The sequence below is a fragment of the Bombina bombina genome, chromosome 10 (genome assembly GCF_027579735.1).
Source record: "Bombina bombina isolate aBomBom1 chromosome 10, aBomBom1.pri, whole genome shotgun sequence".
NCBI lineage: Eukaryota > Metazoa > Chordata > Amphibia > Anura > Bombinatoridae > Bombina > Bombina bombina.
Genome location: NC_069508.1, coordinates 132,296,678 through 132,317,672, shown reverse-complemented (window position 1 = coordinate 132,317,672; position 20,995 = coordinate 132,296,678). Strand labels below are relative to the sequence as shown.

Sequence of the window (20,995 nt, the reverse complement as noted above, 5' to 3'; positions counted from 1 at the left end):
AAACACTTCAGCACTAAGAAAATCATTTGCCACAGCAAACTGCTTGATTTCTGTGCAGAGCTTTCTTTGATTTCTTCCTGGGTGTTTTTCAGTCACAAGTTTAGCGACCTCAAGTGGTCACTATAAACACTTCCGCCCAGTAAGAAAGCTGCACTGAAATCTGATTCTGCTTGAACATCAACTGCCCCCTAAAAGGATGGGCCCAGTATCAGTGGAGACCCCTGTTGTTAGACCCCTGAGATCATCCCATCTGAGTATAGAGCTTTATAGGAGGCATCTCTCATCTCTCTGGGACTTCTAGGTTGCACTTTTTTTCTTTTAGCATTCAGTAAGATCAGCCCTTATGAAGTCTGCAGTACAATTTCTCTCCAAGCAGGAGAATATTTTATCATCAGGCCCCTAATCTGCTCCAGAAAGGTTCCTAACAGAAAACTCAGCTTACATTGTATTTAATGTAGCTGGATTCATAATTTTGAAGGCGTGAATTGAGGTATATAGGTTGTATTTATCATTGTGTAATGTCCCTTTAACTTGAGTTTATCTGTGTAAAATTTTACTTCAGTGCCTCTGATTGGTCAAATCATATTAGTCAAAAAATGTTAAATCCACCAGGTATTTCAAAGGGTTTATAGTTTTAAATAAAAAAAAGGCTTCTTCAATTTGCTGAAACCATCAGTTTACCCTTGTACCTGTAAGTTATTGTTGTAGGTTTTTTGTCCATAATATCTAATAATAAAATCAAAGAATAATTTATATTTGAATGACAAAAAATAATCAAATTAAATAAAAAAAATACATACATAACTCTGGTCTTTCTAATAAATACATTTTTTTAAACAGCATGTTTGTAACGTTTTATTATTGTGCTATTGCTTGCACTAATATGTATCCCCTGCTACATGGTTAAACGCATAGATAAAGTCATCTATAGAGAGTGGGAGCTATGTGAACATCTGGTGAGCCAATGACAAGAGGAATATATGTGTAGCCACAATTCACCAGCTAGTTTTCAGTAATGCATTGCTGCTTTTGAATCAACCTAGTTATGCTTTTCAACAAAAGATACCCAGAGACTGAAGTGAATTTGATAGTAAAAGTAAACTGAAAAGTCTTATCATAATAGTTTAACTTTTACTTCTATGGATTTTCCTACTTTATTTTTTCCATAATCCAATACAAAATACTGCAAGCAAATAGTACTGAATGAATAACTAGATAAATGTATCTAATATTTGTAGCAGCTATGTATATGGCTTATGGACATTTTCACATGACATTGTTGTATCTGCCACTAAAAACGTCATGCCAGATGGTGGAATATTTCCCATCACTGTTTTTTATTTTGGGAATTACTTAGAAACAATTAATATATATTTACATTTTATTACCTTATTCCAGAACATTTTGCTCTGTGTTCGCTGCCAAAATAATGCAGATGATCAGGTTTAATCTGTCTTGGTTTATAATATTTATCCTCAGCATCTGGTCATATTCTGAAAAAAAATGAGCCATTTTGATTGTATATCAAGTACAGGATTTTATTGTTTGGTATACAGTATTAGATTTTGTTTAGGATGCACAAGTACGTTTATTTATTTATAATAACAATGTATCAGAAAAGGCTGAAACTCTTGTAGCAAAGTATTTAAATGCAAACAGCAGTGTTACAATGAGTACAATATTCAAAGTGCCACATTTTCCATTATGAACTTAAAAGATTTAAATGTTTTGGACATGAGCAAACACAGTTTTGAAAACGTTGAGCACTCTCAGAATGTGCCATTGTAGTCTTCATATAATCATGTTTTCCAAACCAGTGCAGAAACAAAGAGTAATGACCTCTATTAAACCCAAAATGGTTACAACATGAAACCTGAGTTTCAGAGATATTCTGTTTTTATCAGATGGTATCAGTGGCTCAACAGGAGGAAGTTATTTATTTTTTAAAACTAACACTGTAGCCCAGACTTTGTTTCATTGCTAGTAGACTTATTGTCTATAACTATAGATGCATAAAGGGCTCAGGAGATGACATTTCCACCTTAAATGTGAACACCCAATCCAAACAGGGTATAAACCATCTGCACTTTTATAGAACTTTGATACATGTGGGGGTGGTATGTTCTCCAAACCAGGGGTGGAACTACCTTTGGTGCAGCTGGTGCGGTGGCACCAGGGCGCAAGTGCTGGGGAGGGGGGCATAACAGCCAGTCTATACAAAGACAAGTGCAGAAGTTGTACTACTAATTCTGCAGAGCCTTTTTTTAATGCAGGTTGCAGGTCCATCTATCTATCTATCCTCAAACATAGCAGCATGGATATTACTATTGCTTAATACTGAGTTACCATTGGGGGTACCTAAAAAAAATTGTTACACCAGGGCCCTCTGTTGAGTAGGTCTGCTACTGCTCAAACACTAGATTACAAGCACTATTATAAATTAAATTAATTATTTAAATAATGTTGGATATTATTATTATCAGGTATTTGTAGAGCGCCAACAGATACCATAGCACTATTGCTCAATGGTGCTCAAAAAATCCGCTCAAGTAGTGGAGTTGTAATTCTGTGCTATACTATTTCAATGAAAGTTAAAGGGACAGTCTAGGCCAAAAAAAACTTTCATGATTCAGATAGAGCATGTAATTTTAAACAATTTTCCAATTTACTTTTATCACCAATTTTGCTTTGTTCTCTTGGTATTCTTAGTTGAAAGCTAAACCTAGGTTCATATGCTAATTTCTTAGACCTTGAAGGCCACCTCTTTTCAGAATGCATTTTAACAGTTTTTCACCACTAGAGGGTGTTAGTTCATGTATTTCATATAGATAACACTGTTCTCGTGCACGTGAAGTTATTTGGGAGCAGGCACTGATTGGCTAAACTGCAAGTCTGCCAAAAGAACTGAAATAAGGGGGCAGTTTGCAGAGGCTTAGATACAAGGTAATCACAGAGGTAAAAAGTATATTAATATAGCTGTGTTGGTTATGCAAAACTGGGGAATGGGTAATAAAGGGATTAGCTATCTTTTAAAACAATAACATTCTGGTGTAGACTGTCCCTTTAAAGGAACATCAAATACATTTAAAGGACCAGTCAACACATTAGATTTGCATAATCAACAAATGCAAGATAACAAGACAATGCAATAGCACTTAGTCTGAACTTCAAACGAGTAGTAGATTTTTTATAGCAAATTTCAAAGTTATGTATATTTCCACTCCCCTTGTACCATGTGATAGCAATCAGCCAATCACAAATGCATATACGTATATAGTCTGTGAATTCTTGCACATGCTCAGTAGGATCTGGTGACTCAAAAATTGTAAATATAAAATACTGTGCACATTTTTTTTAATGGAAGTAAATTGAAAATTTGTTTAAAATTACATGCTTTATCTGAATCTTGAAAATTTTATTTAACCTGAGTGTCCCTTTAATAGTATAGTATTGAAGTTACTCCCTACCTTCCTCTAGTTATAGGTGCTGCCATGTTTAAATCTGACTTTCAATGCACTCTGGTACTGACCTGTGTGTACATGTGTAGCAACTCTCCTTCAAATACCTGCAGTGTAATTCAAGTTCCAAAATGGCAGCACCCATATTTTAGAGTGAGATGTATGAAGTGTTTGCTGTCCCTTTAAGTATAAAACACTTCACACAATACATAGAAGCACACATACAGTATATAAATATATATATATTCAATATACACATACACCTTTGACCCCTTCCCAGTTCCGTCCCTTTTCATATCCCATTAATTCTGCCACAAAACATTCTTAGTATAATTAAAGCTTTGTTTCATAAATATTAAGTCTAAATATAACTTTAACCCTTTATTGCAATATCATTCTTATGTGTTTTGTTATGCAAGTTAGCAAGCAAATTGGTTTACCTCAGGTTTCAAAAAGCCCTACATTTTAAAGTAGTATTTTGCATTTTGTTCGAGTGCAATGTTTAACTCACTACTTGTAATACGAGAGCTAAAATCACACTAAACGCACTCCCTGCGGCATCCAGTAAGTATATGGCTTGATTATAGAAGTTTCAGACACGTTAAGATGCTTTTGGTTAACATTTTTATCCCTCCACGTGTAATACAATATTGTGAGTTACTTTTAGAGCGAGAACGAGCGCAAGAAAACATTGTGCTGTTGATTAAGCTCCACTTGTAATCTAAGCCATTGAGGCCCATTTATCAAACTCCATATGGAGCTTGTGGGCCGTGTTTCTGGCGGGTCTTCAGACTCGCCAGAAAGGGCAGTTAGGAAGCAGCGGTCTCTGAGCAGGCGGACAGGAATCGACACGATTCAACCCGATCGAGTACCATCGGGTTGATTGACACCTCCCTGCTGGCGGCTGATTGGCTGCGAGTCTGCAGGGGGCGGCGCTGCACCATCAGCTCTTGTGAGCTGCTGGTGCAATGCTGAATACGGAGAGCGTATTGCGCCCCGCATTCAGTAAGGTCTTGCGGACCTGATCCACACTGTCGGATCAGGTCCGCAAGACCTTTGATACATAGGCCTGATTATATCTTGAGAAATACTATGAGTGATGTCATGAAATGTAAGACTGCTTAAGGGTTTGTTGAGTCTGTATAGCTCAGGACATTAGTTACCTAACTGAAATATTATGTTTTGCAGGTTCAAATCGCACACAGGGAAATTACAATTATTTTTTATTAACAGTCTTGTATTAGAACTCATCTGAAAATGACCATATTATTATTTATTTATCATAAATCTTCCTACAATGATAAATTAAATTGCAAATCAAGCAATAGTATGCTTGGGCTGTACAGACTTGTTCATCCATTATTTTTTTTAACAGGTAGATCAATACATTTTACACAGGTCCCATAGCTAATCTAGAGTATTGTTAGCCACTGAATGGTGCACAGATTTGTATACAGTACTTACTAAATGATGACTTCCAATATGTTCTTTACCATTCCCCATATAGAAAATTATTTTAAAAGTTCCTTTTTGTATCTTATTTTGTATAGTGACTTTTTTCTATATTTGGGTATTTTCTACAAGATATTTTTGCATTGGTACCTCACATAGAAACCACTGCAATGCGTAGAAAAGACTAAAATAGCTTTGGCATAAGGGTGTAAAATGTCTCATCACTGCAGGGGTTTATAATTATGTATTTAAAGGGCCATTATACACTCATTTTTTCTTTGCATAAATGTTTTGTAGATGATCTATTTATAAAGCCCATAAAGTTTTTTTTTTTTTTTAAATGTATAATTTTGCTTATTTTTAAATAACATTGCTCTGATTTTCAGACTCCTAACCAAGCCCCAAAGTTTTATGTGAATACCGTCAGCTACCTACTCCAGCTTGCTCCTGTTTGTGTAAAGGGTCTTTTCATATGCAAAAGAAGGGGGAGGGGGGAGGGTCTGATTTCCCACTTGCAGTGGGCTTTTCAGCTGCATTTTCAACAGAGCTAAACTGAAAGCTTCTAAGTACGTTTTTAAACCATTTTATACTGGATTTTTATATCAGTATCTGTGCATCTTATCCTTTATAGTAGTGTCTATTACATGCAGTTATATGAAAATGAGTGTATACTGTCCCTTTAAAGTATTCTACATTTATTTGCACCATGTACTGTATATAATAAGTTTTGTTCTTTATGCTTTCCAGACTGATGAAGTGGCAAATCTTTTTGGAGATGATTACCTAAGAGGTGAGTGATAAAAACTACTTATCTTATGTTAGAAGCTTTATATTTATCCTGAACTGAGCTGAGTATTTGACATTAGACAGGACTATTTGCCAGTAGGCAATTAAACAGCTTCCAATGGGCACGTCACTTATAGGGACTCATTTATAATTAAGCACTATAAATTAGATGGCGACAATGAGCTAATCTTGAACTGTATTTGGCATTTTAGTTGTGATTTGAGAAAAGGTAGGGAGTAAATGCCTTTAGAGTGTTGGCATAGCTGCTGCCTATGTGTTCTGGAGGTGTCCAGTCATAGCAACATGGCCTGATTTTGTCACTGATGATAAAGGTTAATTAAGGCAATTTGCCTTTTTACTTGAATGATAACCACAATTCATAACTCTCAATTAAGACACATTTCTACTTAAAGGGACAGTCAACACCAGAATTGTTATTGTTTAAAAAGATAGATAATCCTTTTATTACCCATTCCCCAGTTTTGCATAACCAACACAGTTATATTAATATAATTTTTACCTCTCTGATTAACTTGTATCTATGCATCTTCTGACAGCCCCCTGATCACATGACATTTTATTTATTATCAATTGACTTTTATTTTAGCCAATTAGTGCAGTGTCTGCCACGTCACAGGCATGATCACAATGTTATCTATATGACTCACATGAACTAGCTCTCACCTGTTGTGAAAAGCAAATAAAAAAGCATGTGATAAGAGGCGGCTTTCAAGGGCTTAGAAATTATCATATGAGCCTTCCTTCCAAAGCAAAATTGGTGATAAAAGTAAATTCGAATGTTGTTTAAATTGATATGCCCTATTTGAAACAGAAACTTTTTTTGGACTTGACTGTCCCTTTAAAGGAACATTGCACTGTAATTGGTTTCCCTTTAATGTGCTCGCAATGACTTGTTATAGCAGCTGCAGAGTATCAAATATATTACAAATAGAGGCCTAGATTACGAGTTTTGCGGTAGCTGAAAAACCAGCGTTAACAGGTGCTAACGCTGCTTTTTTATGCCTGCTGGTATTACGACTCTTGAAGGTTTAAGGTCACCGCACACTTTTTTGGCCTTACCGCAAAACGACTTACGTAAACTTCGTAAAGTCTTTTTTCTATGGGACTTTTATACTGCTGGTATTACAAGTCTGTCCTGGGAGGCCAAAAAAGTGAACGGTACACCCTAAAACTTCAAGATCAATACTGTAAACTGAAAGGCAGTAGTTAAGAGTTTTATGTACAACACGGTAACATAAAACTCATAACTAAAGTGCTACAAAGTACACTAAACACCCATAAACTACCTATTAACCCCTAAACTGAGGCCCTCCCGCATCGCAAACACTATAACAAAATGTTTAACCCCTAATCTGCCGCTCCGGACATCGCCGCCACGTACATTATACTTATTAACCCCTAAACCGCCGCACTCCCGCCTCGCAAACACTAAAAAATAATAATTTTTTAACCCCAAATCTGCCGCTCCGGACACCGCCGCCACCTACATTATAATTATTAACCCCTAATCTGTCGCTCCGGACACCGCCGCTACCTACATTATAATTATTAACCCCTAATCTGCCGCCCCCTATGTCGCTTCAACCTACCTACACTTATTAACCTCTAATCTGCCGCCCCCGACATCGCCGCCACTATATTAAAGTTATTAACCCCTAAACCTAACTCTAACCCTAACACACCCTAACTTAAATATAATTTAAATAAATCTAAATAAAAATTCCTATCATTGGGCGAATCGGATTGAACTTGAATCTGATTGGCTGATTCAATCAGCCAATCAGATTTTTCTACCTTAATTCCGATTGGCTGATAGAATCCTATCAGCCAATCGGAATTCGACGGACGCCATCTTGGATGACATCATTTAAAGGAACCTCATTCGTCGGGAAGTCATCGTGCCGGATGGATGCTCCGCGGCGGAGGAGCGAAGAAACAAGATTGAAGATGCAGCTTTGCTTGAAGACATCACCGGATGGAAGAAGACTCTCTGCCGCTTGCTTGAAGACATCACCGGATGGAAGAAGACTTCACTGCAGCTTGCTTGAAGACATCGCCCGGATCGGATGAAGAGTTCTGCCGGTGGGGTGAATACAAGGTAGGGAGATCTTCAGGGGGGTAGTGTTAGGTTTATTTAAGGGGGGTTTGGGTTAGATTAGGGGTATGTGGGTGGTGGGTTGTAATGTTGGGGGGTTGTATTGTGTTTTTTTTTCAGGCAAAAGAGCAGTTTTCTTTGGGGCATGCCCCGCAAAAGGCCCTTTTAAGGGCTGGTATGGTAAAAGAGCTAACTTTTTTAATTTATAATCGGGCAGGGAATTTTTTTTATTTTGGGGGGCTTTATTATTTTATTAGGGGGCTTAGAATAGGTGTAATTAGCTTAAAAATCTTGTAATCTTTTTTTTATTTTTTGTAATTTAGTGTTTGTTTGTTTTTGTAATTTAGTTTAGTTTATTTAATTGTATTTTAGTTAGATATTTGTAGTTTATTTAATTTATTGATAGTGTAGGTGTATTTGTTACTTAGGTTAGGATTTATTTTACAGGTAAATTGGTAATTATTTTAACTAGGTAGCTATTAAATAGTTATTAACTATTTAATAGCTATTGTACCTAGTTAAAATAAATACCAAGTTACCTGTAAAATAAATTTAAACCCTAAAATAGCTACAATGTAATTATTAATTATATTGTAGCTATCTTAGGGTTTATTTTATAGGTAAGTATTTAGATTTAAATAGGAATATTTTAATTAATAATATTAATATTAGATTTATTTTAATAAGAGTTTAGTTAGGGATGTTAGAGTTAGATAGGGTTATTATACTTAATATATATATAATATAATAACGATATTAACTATATTAACCCTAATATAATTAGGGTTAATATAGTTAATATATATAATATAATAACTATATTAACTATATTAACCCTAATATAATTAGGGTTAATATAGTAAATATAGCTGGTGGCGGTGTAGGGGGATTAGATTAGGGGTTAATGTGTTTAATATAGCTGGCAGCGGTGTAGGGGGATTAGATTAGGGGTTAATACATTTATTATAGGTGGCGGCGGTGTAGGGGGATTTAGATTAGATGCAAAAGAGCAGTTTACTTTGTGACAAAGCCCCGCCAAAAGCCCTTTTAAGGACTGGTAAAAGAGCTGAATTCTTTGGGGCATGCCCCGCCAAAAGCCCTTTTAAGGGCTGGCAATAGAGCAGTGTACTTTGGGATAATGTCACGCAAAAAGCCCTTTTCAGGGCTATTTGTAGGGTTAGACTTAGGTTTAGTGGTAGGGATAGTTTAGTAATTTAGGGGTTAAATAATTTAACATAGGTGGCGGCGGGGTAGGGGGATTAGATTAAGGGTTAAATCATTTAATATAGCTGCCGGCGGGTTAGGGGGACTAGATTAGGGGTTAAATAATTTAATATAGCTGGCGGCGGGGTAGGGGGATTAGATTAGGGGTTAAATAATTTAATATAGCTGGCAGCGGGGTAGGGGGATTAGATTAGGGGTTAATTAATTTAAAATAGATGGCGGCGGTGTAAGGGGCTCACTTTAGGGGGTAGTTTAATGTAGTTGGCGGCGGGGTAGGAGCTCACATTAGGGGGTTATACTTTTATTGTAGGTGGCGGCGGGGTCCGGGAGCGGCGGTTTAGGGGTTAATAACTTTATTAGGGATTGTGGCGGGGGATTATTAGTGTTAGGTTTATTTTGTAGCTAGTTTAGGGAGTTACGAGGCTCCAATAGACAGCGTAAGGCTTACTACGGCTGCTTTTTGTGGCGAGGTGAAAATGGAGTAAGATTTCTCCATTTTCGCCACGTAAGTCCTTACGCTGTATATTGGATACCAAACTGCGCTGGTTTGGTATACCTGCCTATGGCCCAAAAAACTACGGGCGACGGCAGAAATATACGCGCATAACTTCTAGGTTACGCCGTATATAGGATACCAAACCAGCGCAAAATTCAGCGTCGCCGGCATTTGTGGGCAACGCTGCATATCGGATCGGGCCCATAATGTTATATAGGAGAATCATTATGGGCTATATTATAAGTGGAGCACTAATTTATCGTTCGCCCGTTTACGGGTGCACGATAAGTAACTAGCCAAGTGGCTATGGCGAGCTAGTGGTAGCAATTAGCGCTTCTAAAATTATCCAGAGATTAGATCTCTGGATTAGATCTCTGGTTAATTTTAAAAACGTCCCCCAATTGCCCCCAAACTTAAAGGGACATAATACTCATATGCTAAATCACTTGAAACTGATGCAGTATAACTGTAAAAAGCTGACAGGAAAATATCACCTGAGCATCTCTATGTAAAAAAGGAAGATATTTTACCTCACAATCTCCTCAGCTCAGTAGAGTAAGTTCTGTGTAAAAAGTTATACTTCACCTGCTCCCAGCTGCAGGTAAAAAAAAATAAAAAAATGAAGAAATGAACAGCAGCCAATCAGCATCAGCAGTGCTGAGGTCATGAACTCTTACTGTGATCTCATAAGATTTGACTTAACTCTCATGAGATTTCATAGTAAGCTTCCTTTACCTGATTGGTGAAATAATATGAGAGTTCACAAGGCTCATCCCCTAAGCTGTCCCAGGACAGACACACTAAAATGCTGCTCAGAAATCCTTTACAATGGGAGGTGGCTACTGAGGAACTTTTGAGGTAAAATATCTTTCTTTTTTACATAGAGATGTTCAGGAGATATTTTCTAGTCAGCTTTTTACAGCTTTGCTGCATCACTTTCAAGTGTTTAAACATTTGGGTATTATGGCCCTTTAAGTGTGAGATTCTATAATAAAAATAATAAAAATAGCATCTTTAATTTTTTATTTTTTTTAAACTGCACAAAGCAGTTTTTAGGGGTTAAAGTGAGTGGGTGAGGAATGTTAGAAAAAAAAGGCACTGTGCTGGTATTACTGAGCGGAGTGCAAATATCATGCTGGTGAAAGCGCAATTTTGCGCTCGACTCTTAATCAGGCCCTATATGTGGTGACATATCTATTGCAATTTTAACAAAATTCAATTTTCCTTAGCTTGCTAATTTTGAAATAAGCAGATGGAACTATAACCAATTAACAGAACCATAGACTGTATTCAATGTATATTTCTTACTTGTTACATGGGGGCATATTTATCAATAAGCGAGCGAACATGATACGAAGGCCTCAGAGCAGGTGGACAAGTTAAGAAGCAGCGGTCCGGCGAGCCTTCAGGAGCTTGATAAATATGCCCCATGGTATTGATAGTTTTATGTACTGTAAAGGATTGAGGGACGGGTGTTACCCTGTACTAATGTACCTTTATTAATATCCTATCAAGGCTGTTTCTATACTATTAATGTGTTATTAATAGTCTTGTATAGTTACAAGGTTTGCCAGTCCTGTTATCATGGTAATGTGGTTTTTTTCTTTGTATGTCGGCATTTGGATAAATTTGTGCTAAAATATGTAATGTCATGATTGTTTGTATGGTTCTTTTGGTATGTAATAACAATTACAATAAAAAAAGTCTGTGTGTATATATATATATACAGGTAGCCCTCAGTTTACGCCGGGGTTAGGTTCCAGAAGGAATGGTTGTAAATCGAAACCGTTGTAAATTGAAACCTAGTTTATAATGTAAGTCAATGGGAAGTGAGGGAGTTAGGTTCCAGGCCCTTCTCAAAATTGTCATAAGTGACACCTAATACATTATTTTTAAAGCTTTGAAATGAAGACTTTAAATGCTAAACAGCATTATAAACATAATAAAATAATCACACAACACAGAATATATAAATAAACTAAGTTAAATGAACAAAAACATTTGCTAAACAGCATTATAAACCTAATAAAATAAGCACACAACACAGACTTCACTTGCATTTTTCTGCAAACAGTTCTTTCTATGCATTCCAATCTGGACTGATTTATAGACAGGAAGATCTTGTTCCTTTGAAATCTGCTCGATAGCTCAGGTCTGGTTAAACTAATTCATTTCAGCTTGCTTGGCTTTGCTGCAACACAAGCGGACAGCTCCACCTACTGGCTATTTTAATCAATGCACTGCTTCTCAATGCTTTTCAATAGCAGTTACATGACTGGAAAAAAGGTTGTTATTCTGAAACGGTGTAAATTGAACCGTTGTAAATCGAGGGCTACCTGTATATATATACAGTATATGTATTTGTAATCTAATTTGTGATGTTCTTTTTTTGCAGAGGAGCTGAAGAAATCAGTAGTCATTTTATTGGTTGGTAAGTAAAAATATTTTCATGATGTGTTCTGATGTAATATTTGTAAATGCAGAACTAAATATTTTAAACTAAATATGCTAAGTAATGAAAAATTGTGCTTATGTTGTATGTAAATAGTTCTGTTTTGTGTGTGTCTGTGTATATGTATGTATATATATATATATATATATATATATATATATATATATATATATATATATATATATATATACTGTATATAGACAACTTCTGTAAATTGAACTAATTGTCAGGCTTACAATGAGATTGCATTTTCCAACTAGAGGAGAAGGGTTTGACATATATTTGTGCAAAAGCTAGGCAAACTAATCTTTATGATGTTGGTATATATTATGTATATTTTATAAAATCTCCAGTCTATTCAATGTTAATATATGATAAAGAGTATTTTTTTATCTTTCTTATATAAGTACATATGTTACCATAATGGGTATATTTGCAAGCACACAGTAAATAAAGTTTATATCCTTTGATGACAAGTGATGGGAATCCACCCACATTCCCCACCTGGTTCATGCAGCGCAATACCATGGCTTATGCTGTGGACTGTAAACTTTAAAGTCACATAGAGGTCAGGGACAGACTGGGCTGGAGAGTAAGATGGCTTTTACCCCAGCCTGACATTGGGTTGGGGGGGTTGTATGCTGGTGTGTGTGTGCAGAAAGTGCAAGCTATCAAAGAAGTATTGTGCGGAACTGTCTGCCTTAGTGCACAGCTGCACAGACACCACAGGAAGCCTCTTGCAAATAAAAATATGCATTGTACATTCACCTCCTATTATTTTGATGCTCTAATTTTGGGCCTGGTTGCCAAAAGACCACAGCATAAAAACACAGTACACTGCCCTGTAATTTCAGCTTTGTTTGTCATTAACCTTTTAGGTTATCCAATGTATAACCATTATATTGTAAAAAAGAAAAATATCTAAAATGAAAAAATACAATTATATTAAAGGGGTTAAATGAAAAATGTTATACTGGGGATTTTAGCATGGCCAACATTTTTTAGCACGCCCTGTAATTGTATTGGGTGAGTTAAGTGTTAAGCACAAGCACAATACAAAATAAAGCTATATATATATATATATATATATATATATATATATATATATATATATATATATATATATATATATATATATGTGCCACTTCTAATCTAGCCTTAAATCTTTTTCTCTATTGTCTCCCCTACCTTTTCTATTCTTCTTTCCCAAAAATGATAAACCTAAGTTGACTAACCATATGCCCTGTTTCATGAAAATAAGAAGGAAAAATAAATTATGTATGGTTGACTTATGTCATAGGGGCCTATTTATCAACCTCCGTATGGAGCTTGGTGCCCCGTGTTTCTGGCGAGCCTTCACGCTCGCCAGAAACACAAGTTATGAAGCAGCGGTCTGAAGACCGCTGCTCCATAACCTGTCCACCTGGTCTGAGGCGGAGGACAGAGATTGCCGGCCCGGAAATAAACCCGATCCAATACGATCGGGGTTGATTGACACCCCCTGCTAGCGACCAATTGGCCGCAAATCTGCATGGGGCGGTGTTGCACCAGCAGTTCACAAATGCTGTCAGCATTTACCGATGTGCAGCGGACATGATCCGCAATACATAGTAGTAAATAGGCCCCATAGTCTGTCATGTTGTCCTGTTCCACAAGAGCAAGATCAGAGCTTGTTCTTCTATTCATGTTAATCAATAGGGCTATCTCTAAATAAAATCAATAAAAGATTGAATCTTGTACAATCTACAACTTATGGTTGTTAATTTCTTGCAGTTTTACCGATTGAGTCTTTTGAGTTGCTTAAATATTTGTAAATTATTATACTGTCCATTCTGTAGATTTTACTGTGTACAATTATGGTAAGGTTCCCACCTAATTAGATTGACAGGTTTTTTAGTCCGGCAGAAGAAGGTTTATTTGTTTGTTTGCTTTTTCGTTTCAGGGAGTAGAAGCAGACACTGATATATTTGGCAGCCCCAAAGCAAAATACATCCCTTATTCTTCAAAATTAATGATCCCTTATATATCATTGGTGTATATTTAGATCAGATGAATACTTACTTAGCTGATTGACCTGTCCATCTGAAATCAGATTAGTTTGGTGTTTGTCATTCAGAAAGATCTAGGAAATGTCCATGAAGTAAGAATATGTGTGCCTGGGGCCACCTCTGCAGAAAACTGTGGTTTGAGTCTCCCTGTAAAGACTAATTCAAACCTTCCATTATTAAAGGAACAGTATACTATAAAAAAAATTTCCCTTAATGTGTTTCCAATTATTTTTTTACCACCTGCAGAGTATAAAATATTTGAGATTTGCTTTTTTAAGGCTTATTTGTGTATATGAATTAGCTGATTTTGTGTTTTGAAGCCACAACCTAATAAAATGGGTTGAGCTTGTAGGTATAATCAGATCTCATTACTTTATCACATTGTGTAATTATACGTGTCTTATATCTGTTTTATATCTGTCAATAAACCAATCACCAATACTTGGAGAGAACAATGTAAAATTAACATTTTATTACCTTATCTCTTCTATACCCCACTGGGAGTGTAATTTCTTCTACTGGTTGTATTAACACAGCTTGGCCTCAAGACCAAAAACTTTAAGGATAGGTGTGGATACCACAAGCTAAATAAACTATTTCAAATGCCAATATAAGGGCAATGGAAATGCTTAAAAACAATTTAATACACTCCAGCAGGTAAAGTGGATCATTGGGAACAACTGCTGCCCCCAAAATCTTTGCCACTATACTAAAGTTATTAACCCCTAAACCTAACCCTAAGTCTAACCCTAACACCCACTAACTTTAACATAATTAAAATAAATCTAAATAAAACCTACTATTAATAACTAAATAATTCCTATTTAAAAATAATACTTACCTGTAAAATAAACCCTAAGCTAGTTACAATATAACTAATAGTTACATTGTAGCTATCTTAGGTTTTATTTTTATTTCACAGCTAAGTTTGTATTTATTTTAACTAGGTAGACTAGTAGGTAAATAGTTATTAACTATTTACTAACTACCTAGTTAAAATAAATACAAAGTTACCTGTAAAATAAAACCTAACCTGAGTTACACTAAAACCTAACCTTACACTACTATTAAATAAATTACATTTATTAAATACAATTAACTAAATTACAAACAAAAAACACTAAATTACACAAAATAAAAAAGAAATGATCAAATATTTAAACTAATTACACCTAATCTAATAGCCGTATCAAAATAAAAAAGCCCCCCCAAAATAAAAAAAAACTAGCCTAAACTAAACTGCCAATAGCCCTTAAAAAAACTATCTAAAGAAAACTGTTACGGTTGCCTCCAGGCTGGCTGGAAGTTGGACCGTAGAAAAGGATGCTACTAGCGCTCACTAAAGGATCATCAGCACCGTAGACACTATAATTACTGCGTAGCCACCATCAGTAATGCAGACTCTATGAACCACCGCTGCTGGGCTGGTATCTCGCCGTCTGCTCTGCGCCCTGGACCTACGACCAGGCTCCAGTAGGTGAACCTCTTCCTTCTTTAGAGCGAAGCAGGATCAGGAACAAGAGCTCTTACAGGAGCTCAGTAGCTAAGGGAGAATGAAGAGCATAGCAATCCCTGTAGTGATTATGGCTGTCCCCTACAAACATGAGTCAAGGCTGCAAGTTAGAGGGTCAGCATAGGTCTGATGTGCTGGAACACACAGCCTGCTTTTTATTGAGGTTACATGCAAAAAAGACACTCTCAGAGGGAGGCATAAAATCCCCAATCACACATTTGATACATTTAGATAGAGACAACGCCCTTTTACATGCCATAACAGCAGATAACATTACACACAAGAAAACAATGCAGTCCACCTTATCACTACTAGCAGTCTGATTAGACAATGGGAATGTTTATCCCTAAACTTAATTAGAGCTGATCCCAGCAAACTTGTATTTAGAATTGAACAAAATTTAACTCTTTATTTCTGACCGAAGGGTCTGTCACATAGCACTTAATGGCACACAATGAAAACGAATGCTTTTGTAACAGTGCTCCCTTTCTGTGGAACACTATGCCTGTGTGGTACTTGGTTCAGTAAGCCCTATTTACTGAACCAAGTGGGAGAAAGCCAGGGACAAGTTATTTTACAGGTCTGGGGCATAGTTTTAAAGGGGCATTGTTCACCAAAGTCACAATATGTCCCCAGACGGTTCTTAAAGGGCCATACACACCCAATAAAAGTTAATATGTTCTCAGGGGCACAATCTTCCAGGGGCCATAGTCATGAGGAAGGAGGCTGGCAAATAGGCTTCTCCAAAATCCAGGGAAGCAGGGCAATTTTCCATTTAAAGGGCTAGTTACAAATAGCAGTTTGTAACAAAAACTAAGCTCCCCATGGCCCTGAAAAGGGCATTTGGATGGGCATTGCCCTTAAAAGGGCATTTAGCTCTTTTTCAGCCCAAACCCTAAGCTAAAAATAAAACCCACCCAATAAACCCTTAAAAAAACACTAACCCCCGAAGATCCACTTACAGTTTTTGAAGACCCGACATCCATCCTCAACGAAGCGACAGAAGTCCTCAGCGAAGCCGGCAGACGTCTTCATCCAAGCTGGCCGAAGTCTTCATCCAAGCCGGCAGAAGGCTTCATCCAGACGGCATCTTTTATCATCATCCATCTGGCGCGGAGCGGCTCCATCTTCAAGACTTCCAGCGCGGCGCATCCTCTTCTTCCGACGGCTCTTCTCGAATGAAGGTTCCTTTAAGTGACGTTATCCAACATGGCGTCCCTTGAATTCCAATTGGCTGATAGAATTCTATCAGTCAATCGAAATTAAAGGTGAAAAAATCCTATTGGCTGATGCAATCAATAGGATTGAGCTTGCATTCTATTGGCTGATTGGAACAGCCAATAGAATGCAAACTCAATCCTATTGGCTGATTGCATCAGCCAATAGAATTTTTTCACCTTTAATTCCGATTGGCTGATAGAATTCTATCAGCCAATCAGAATTCAAGCGACACCATCTTGGATGACGTCACTTAAAGGAACCTTAATTCGAGAAGAGCCGTCGTAAGAAGAGGATGCTCCGCGCCGGATGGATGAAGATAGAAGATGCCGTCTGGATGAAGACTTCTGCCGGCTTGGATGAAGACTTCTGCCACTTCATTGAGGATGGATGTCCGGTCTTCAAAAACTGTAAGTGGATCTTCAGGGGTTAGTGTTAGTTTTTTTTTAAGGGTTTATTGGGTGGGTTTTATTTTTAGATTAGGGTTTGGGCAGAAAAAGAGCTAAATGCCCTTTTAAGGGCAATGCCCATCCAAATGCCCTTTTCAGGGCAATGGGGAGCTTAGTTTTTTTTAGATAGGATTTTATTTGGGGGGTTGTTGTGTGGGTGGTGGGTTTTACTGTTGGGGGGTTGTTTGTATTTTTTTTTACAGGTAAATGAACTGATTTCTTTGGGGCAATTCCCAGCAAAAGGCCCTTTTAAGGGCCATTGGTAGTTTATTGTAGGCTAGGGGGGGTTTATTTTGGGGGGCTTTTTTATTTTGATAGGGCTATTAGATTAGGTGTAATTAGTTTAAATATTTGATAATTTCTTTTTTATTTTGTGTATTTTAGTGGGGTTTTGTTTTGTAATTTAGTTAATTGTATTTAATTAATGTAATTTATTTAATTGTAGTGTAATGTTAGGTGTTAGTGTAAGGCAGGTTAGGTTTTATTTTACAGGTAAATTTGTATTTATTTTAACTAGATAGTTAGTAAATAGTTAATAACTATTTACTAACTAGTCTACCTAGTTAAAATAAATACAAGCTTACCTGTGAAATAAAAATAAAACCTCAGATAGCTACAATGTAACTGTTAGTTGTATTGCAGCTAGCTTAGGGTTTATTTTATAGGTAAGTATTTAGTTTGAAATAGGAATAATTTAGTTAATGATAGGAATTTTTAATTAGATTTCTTTTAATTATATTAAAGTTAGAGGTGTTAGGGTTAGACTTAGGGTTAGGTTTAGGGGTTAATAACTTTAGTATAGTGGCGGTGACGTTGGGGGTGGTAGATTAGGGGTTAATAAGTGTAAGTCGGTAGCAACGACATTGGGGGCGGCAGATTAGGGGTTAATAAGTGTAGGTGGGTGGCGGTGATGTAGCGGCGATGTTGGGGGCGGCAGATTAGGGGTTAATAACTATAATGTAGGTGTCGGCGATGTCGGGGGCATTAGATTAGCGGTGTTTAGACTCGAGGTTTATGTTAGGGTGTTAGGTGTAAACATAATTTTTGTTTACCCATAGGTATCAATGGGGCAGCTTTACGGAGCTTTATGCTCCTTTATTGCAGGTGTTAGGATTTTTTTTAGCCGGCTCTCCCCATTGATGTCTATGGGGAAATTGCGCATGAGCGCGTAAAACCAGCTCAAAGCAGCGCTGGTATTGGAGTGCGGTATGGAGCTCAATTTTGCTCAACGCTCACTTATTGACTGCTAACGCCGGGTTTATGAAAACCTGTAATAGCAGCGCTATAGGGAGGTGAGCAGTGGAAATAACTTGCAAGTTAGTACCGAGCCGCTCTTACCGTAAAACTCGTAATCTAGCCGAAAGTTAAGCTATATTTCTGTGTATACATATACATCGGTAAAGCATCTCCAAACATTATTAACAATTAGTCACTTGCAATGTATTTACCATTTGAACAACAGGAGGATATAATGAAAATGTCTTATCAATAACACAAAGGATATATATATCTTATACATATAATATCCTGAGAAGTATATAAACGAACCTACTAAGGGACTAAGGGAAATTCTTAACATATTTCCAGTCATGATTATCCAGTTCTCACTTCAAAGGATAATCTCTTATATGGTGCATAGAGGTATTAAAAAATGGATCTCCTAATCGTTAAGTCAAATTTAATACCATTATTGAATAGAGTATTATGTATACAGGGATGGCCATATAATAGGTAATAAAGAAACCATAAATATATATATATATAGTAAATTATTGGTAAAAATGTATCATGTTAAATTCAGAATTGAAGCCATTTGGTATCTGTGTGTCCAATATAAGTATCCAATAAGTTTCTTGTTTTGATAATATATCCATTTTATTACCACCTCTCCTGGGTAAGTTTATCAACTCTATGACTGACCATATGAAACATCTTACATCTTTTTTGTGGTCCTCAATAAAATGCCTCGCAAGAGCTGAACATAAAATGTCATGCTTTATACACCCCAAGAGTCTCTAATATGTTTCCTTACAGTTCTAGATGTCATGCCTATATATTGTTTTTTATGCTCTGAGCATTCTACAATATAAACCACATATGTTGAGGAGCAGTTGACGCATCCTTTTGTACGAAACTGTTTCCCATTACTGTAGGAAAGGATTGTATCACCGCTTTTTTGGTAATCACATGCCTTGCACTGGCTTTTTCCACACCTGAAAGTTCCATTACAGGTAAACCAAGAGCTCATCTGTTTTTTATCTGGAAGCATACTCGAGGACAACATATTGCCTAGAGTCATGTTTTTTGATAAAAACAAATCTACATCCCTTTTCTATTTCTTCCTTAAGTATATCATCACCAAGTATTAGTGGAATATACTTTTTTTACAATGTCACAGATAGTGTAAAACTGTCTATAGACAGAGGGCGCTGTTCTTGTTTTTTCTTTGTAAACAGGAGAGTGTCTCTGCTCAAAGGTTTTACCTGATTTAATGCTTTTGTTATAACATTTTTTTCATAACCTCTTTCCTCCAATCTCTTTGCAATAGTGTTACTCTCATGCTTAAATTCTTAAATAAAGAATCTTCTCTTACAGATTCTTTTGGCTCTTATAAATTGGCTTTTGGCAATGCCACTGAACACATTTTTTTGGTGGGAACTGGATGCACATAGTAAAGTGTTACCTGAAATAGGTTTTCTATAAACACTAGTATCAATCTATTGTGCCATCAAGTTTCCAGACAAAGTAATGTCAAGAAAATTAATGTTTTCCTTTTTCCATTCAGCAGTGGAAGAGATCCCAAAATAATTGTCATTCAAATACTCCACAAAAGAACCTGCTGACACTTCATCTGACTTCCAGATGAAAATAAGAGCATTTATAAATCTTCTGAAAAAACATATTTCCTGTCTGAAGTGGTTGCCATCTGAGAACATCATACTGCGTTCTAGCCACCCCATGAAGAGGTTGGGCATATGAAGGGACAAATTTTGCCCCCATTGCAGTACCTCTCAGTTGAAGGAAGTAACAGGAAATAATTGTGTTAAAACAGAAATCTTGTTACTCTAAGTACAAACTGTTTTTACTTGTCAGTGTACATAGTGTTTAAATTTAGGAAAAAGTCAATGGCTGTCAAACCCATATTGTGGGGGATGCTAGAATATAAGGAAACAAGATCTACTGTCAACCAACTCAAAGAATCTTTCCACTGTACATCATTCAACAGAAGTAGTAAGTGTGATGAATCTCTCAAATAAGTAAGATTGGTTGACACTAGTGGTTGAAGTATGGCATCAAGTCACTCAGAGAGATGTTCTAGCAATGACCCAATACCTGAAACTATAGGGCGGCCCTTAACAGAGTCCAAGCCCTTGTGTGTTTAGGTAGGTGATGGAAAATGGGAGTAATTGGAGTGGTGGCATATAAAAAATCATATGTTGCTTTATCAAACAAACCTTCACATAATCCGTCATCTAGCAAGTCTCTCAACTCAGCCTGAAATGTATTTATGGGATTGCCTCATAATCTCATACATGCAATATTATCATTAAGTTGTCTTTGACCCTCTTTTATATATTCAGTTTTATCCATGACAACTACTGAGCCTCCTTTATTGGCTTGTCTAATGACAATCGATTGATTATCTTGTAGTTTCTTAACTGCTGAGATTTCCTTATTAGTTAAATTGTTTCTACTAGGGAGATAAAAATTGGTTTTAGGTTTAAAACTGGGTAATGTACCATCTTTTCCTAGACCATTTTCAGTTTGTTCATCCAAAAGATT

The 20,995-nt window shown here is 36.6% G+C and overlaps 1 protein-coding gene across 1 annotated transcript in view; it reads left to right on the top strand.

The window, feature by feature from the left end:
• The window catches only part of AK5 (adenylate kinase 5), an 809,863-nt gene that overhangs the window by 543,320 nt on the left and 245,548 nt on the right, over positions 1–20,995 (top strand). Inside the window, exon 9 of the mRNA XM_053693336.1 lies at positions 5,658–5,700. Coding sequence (XP_053549311.1) covers positions 5,658–5,700 — 43 coding nt within the window. The remainder of the gene's footprint in view (positions 1–5,657; positions 5,701–20,995) is intronic.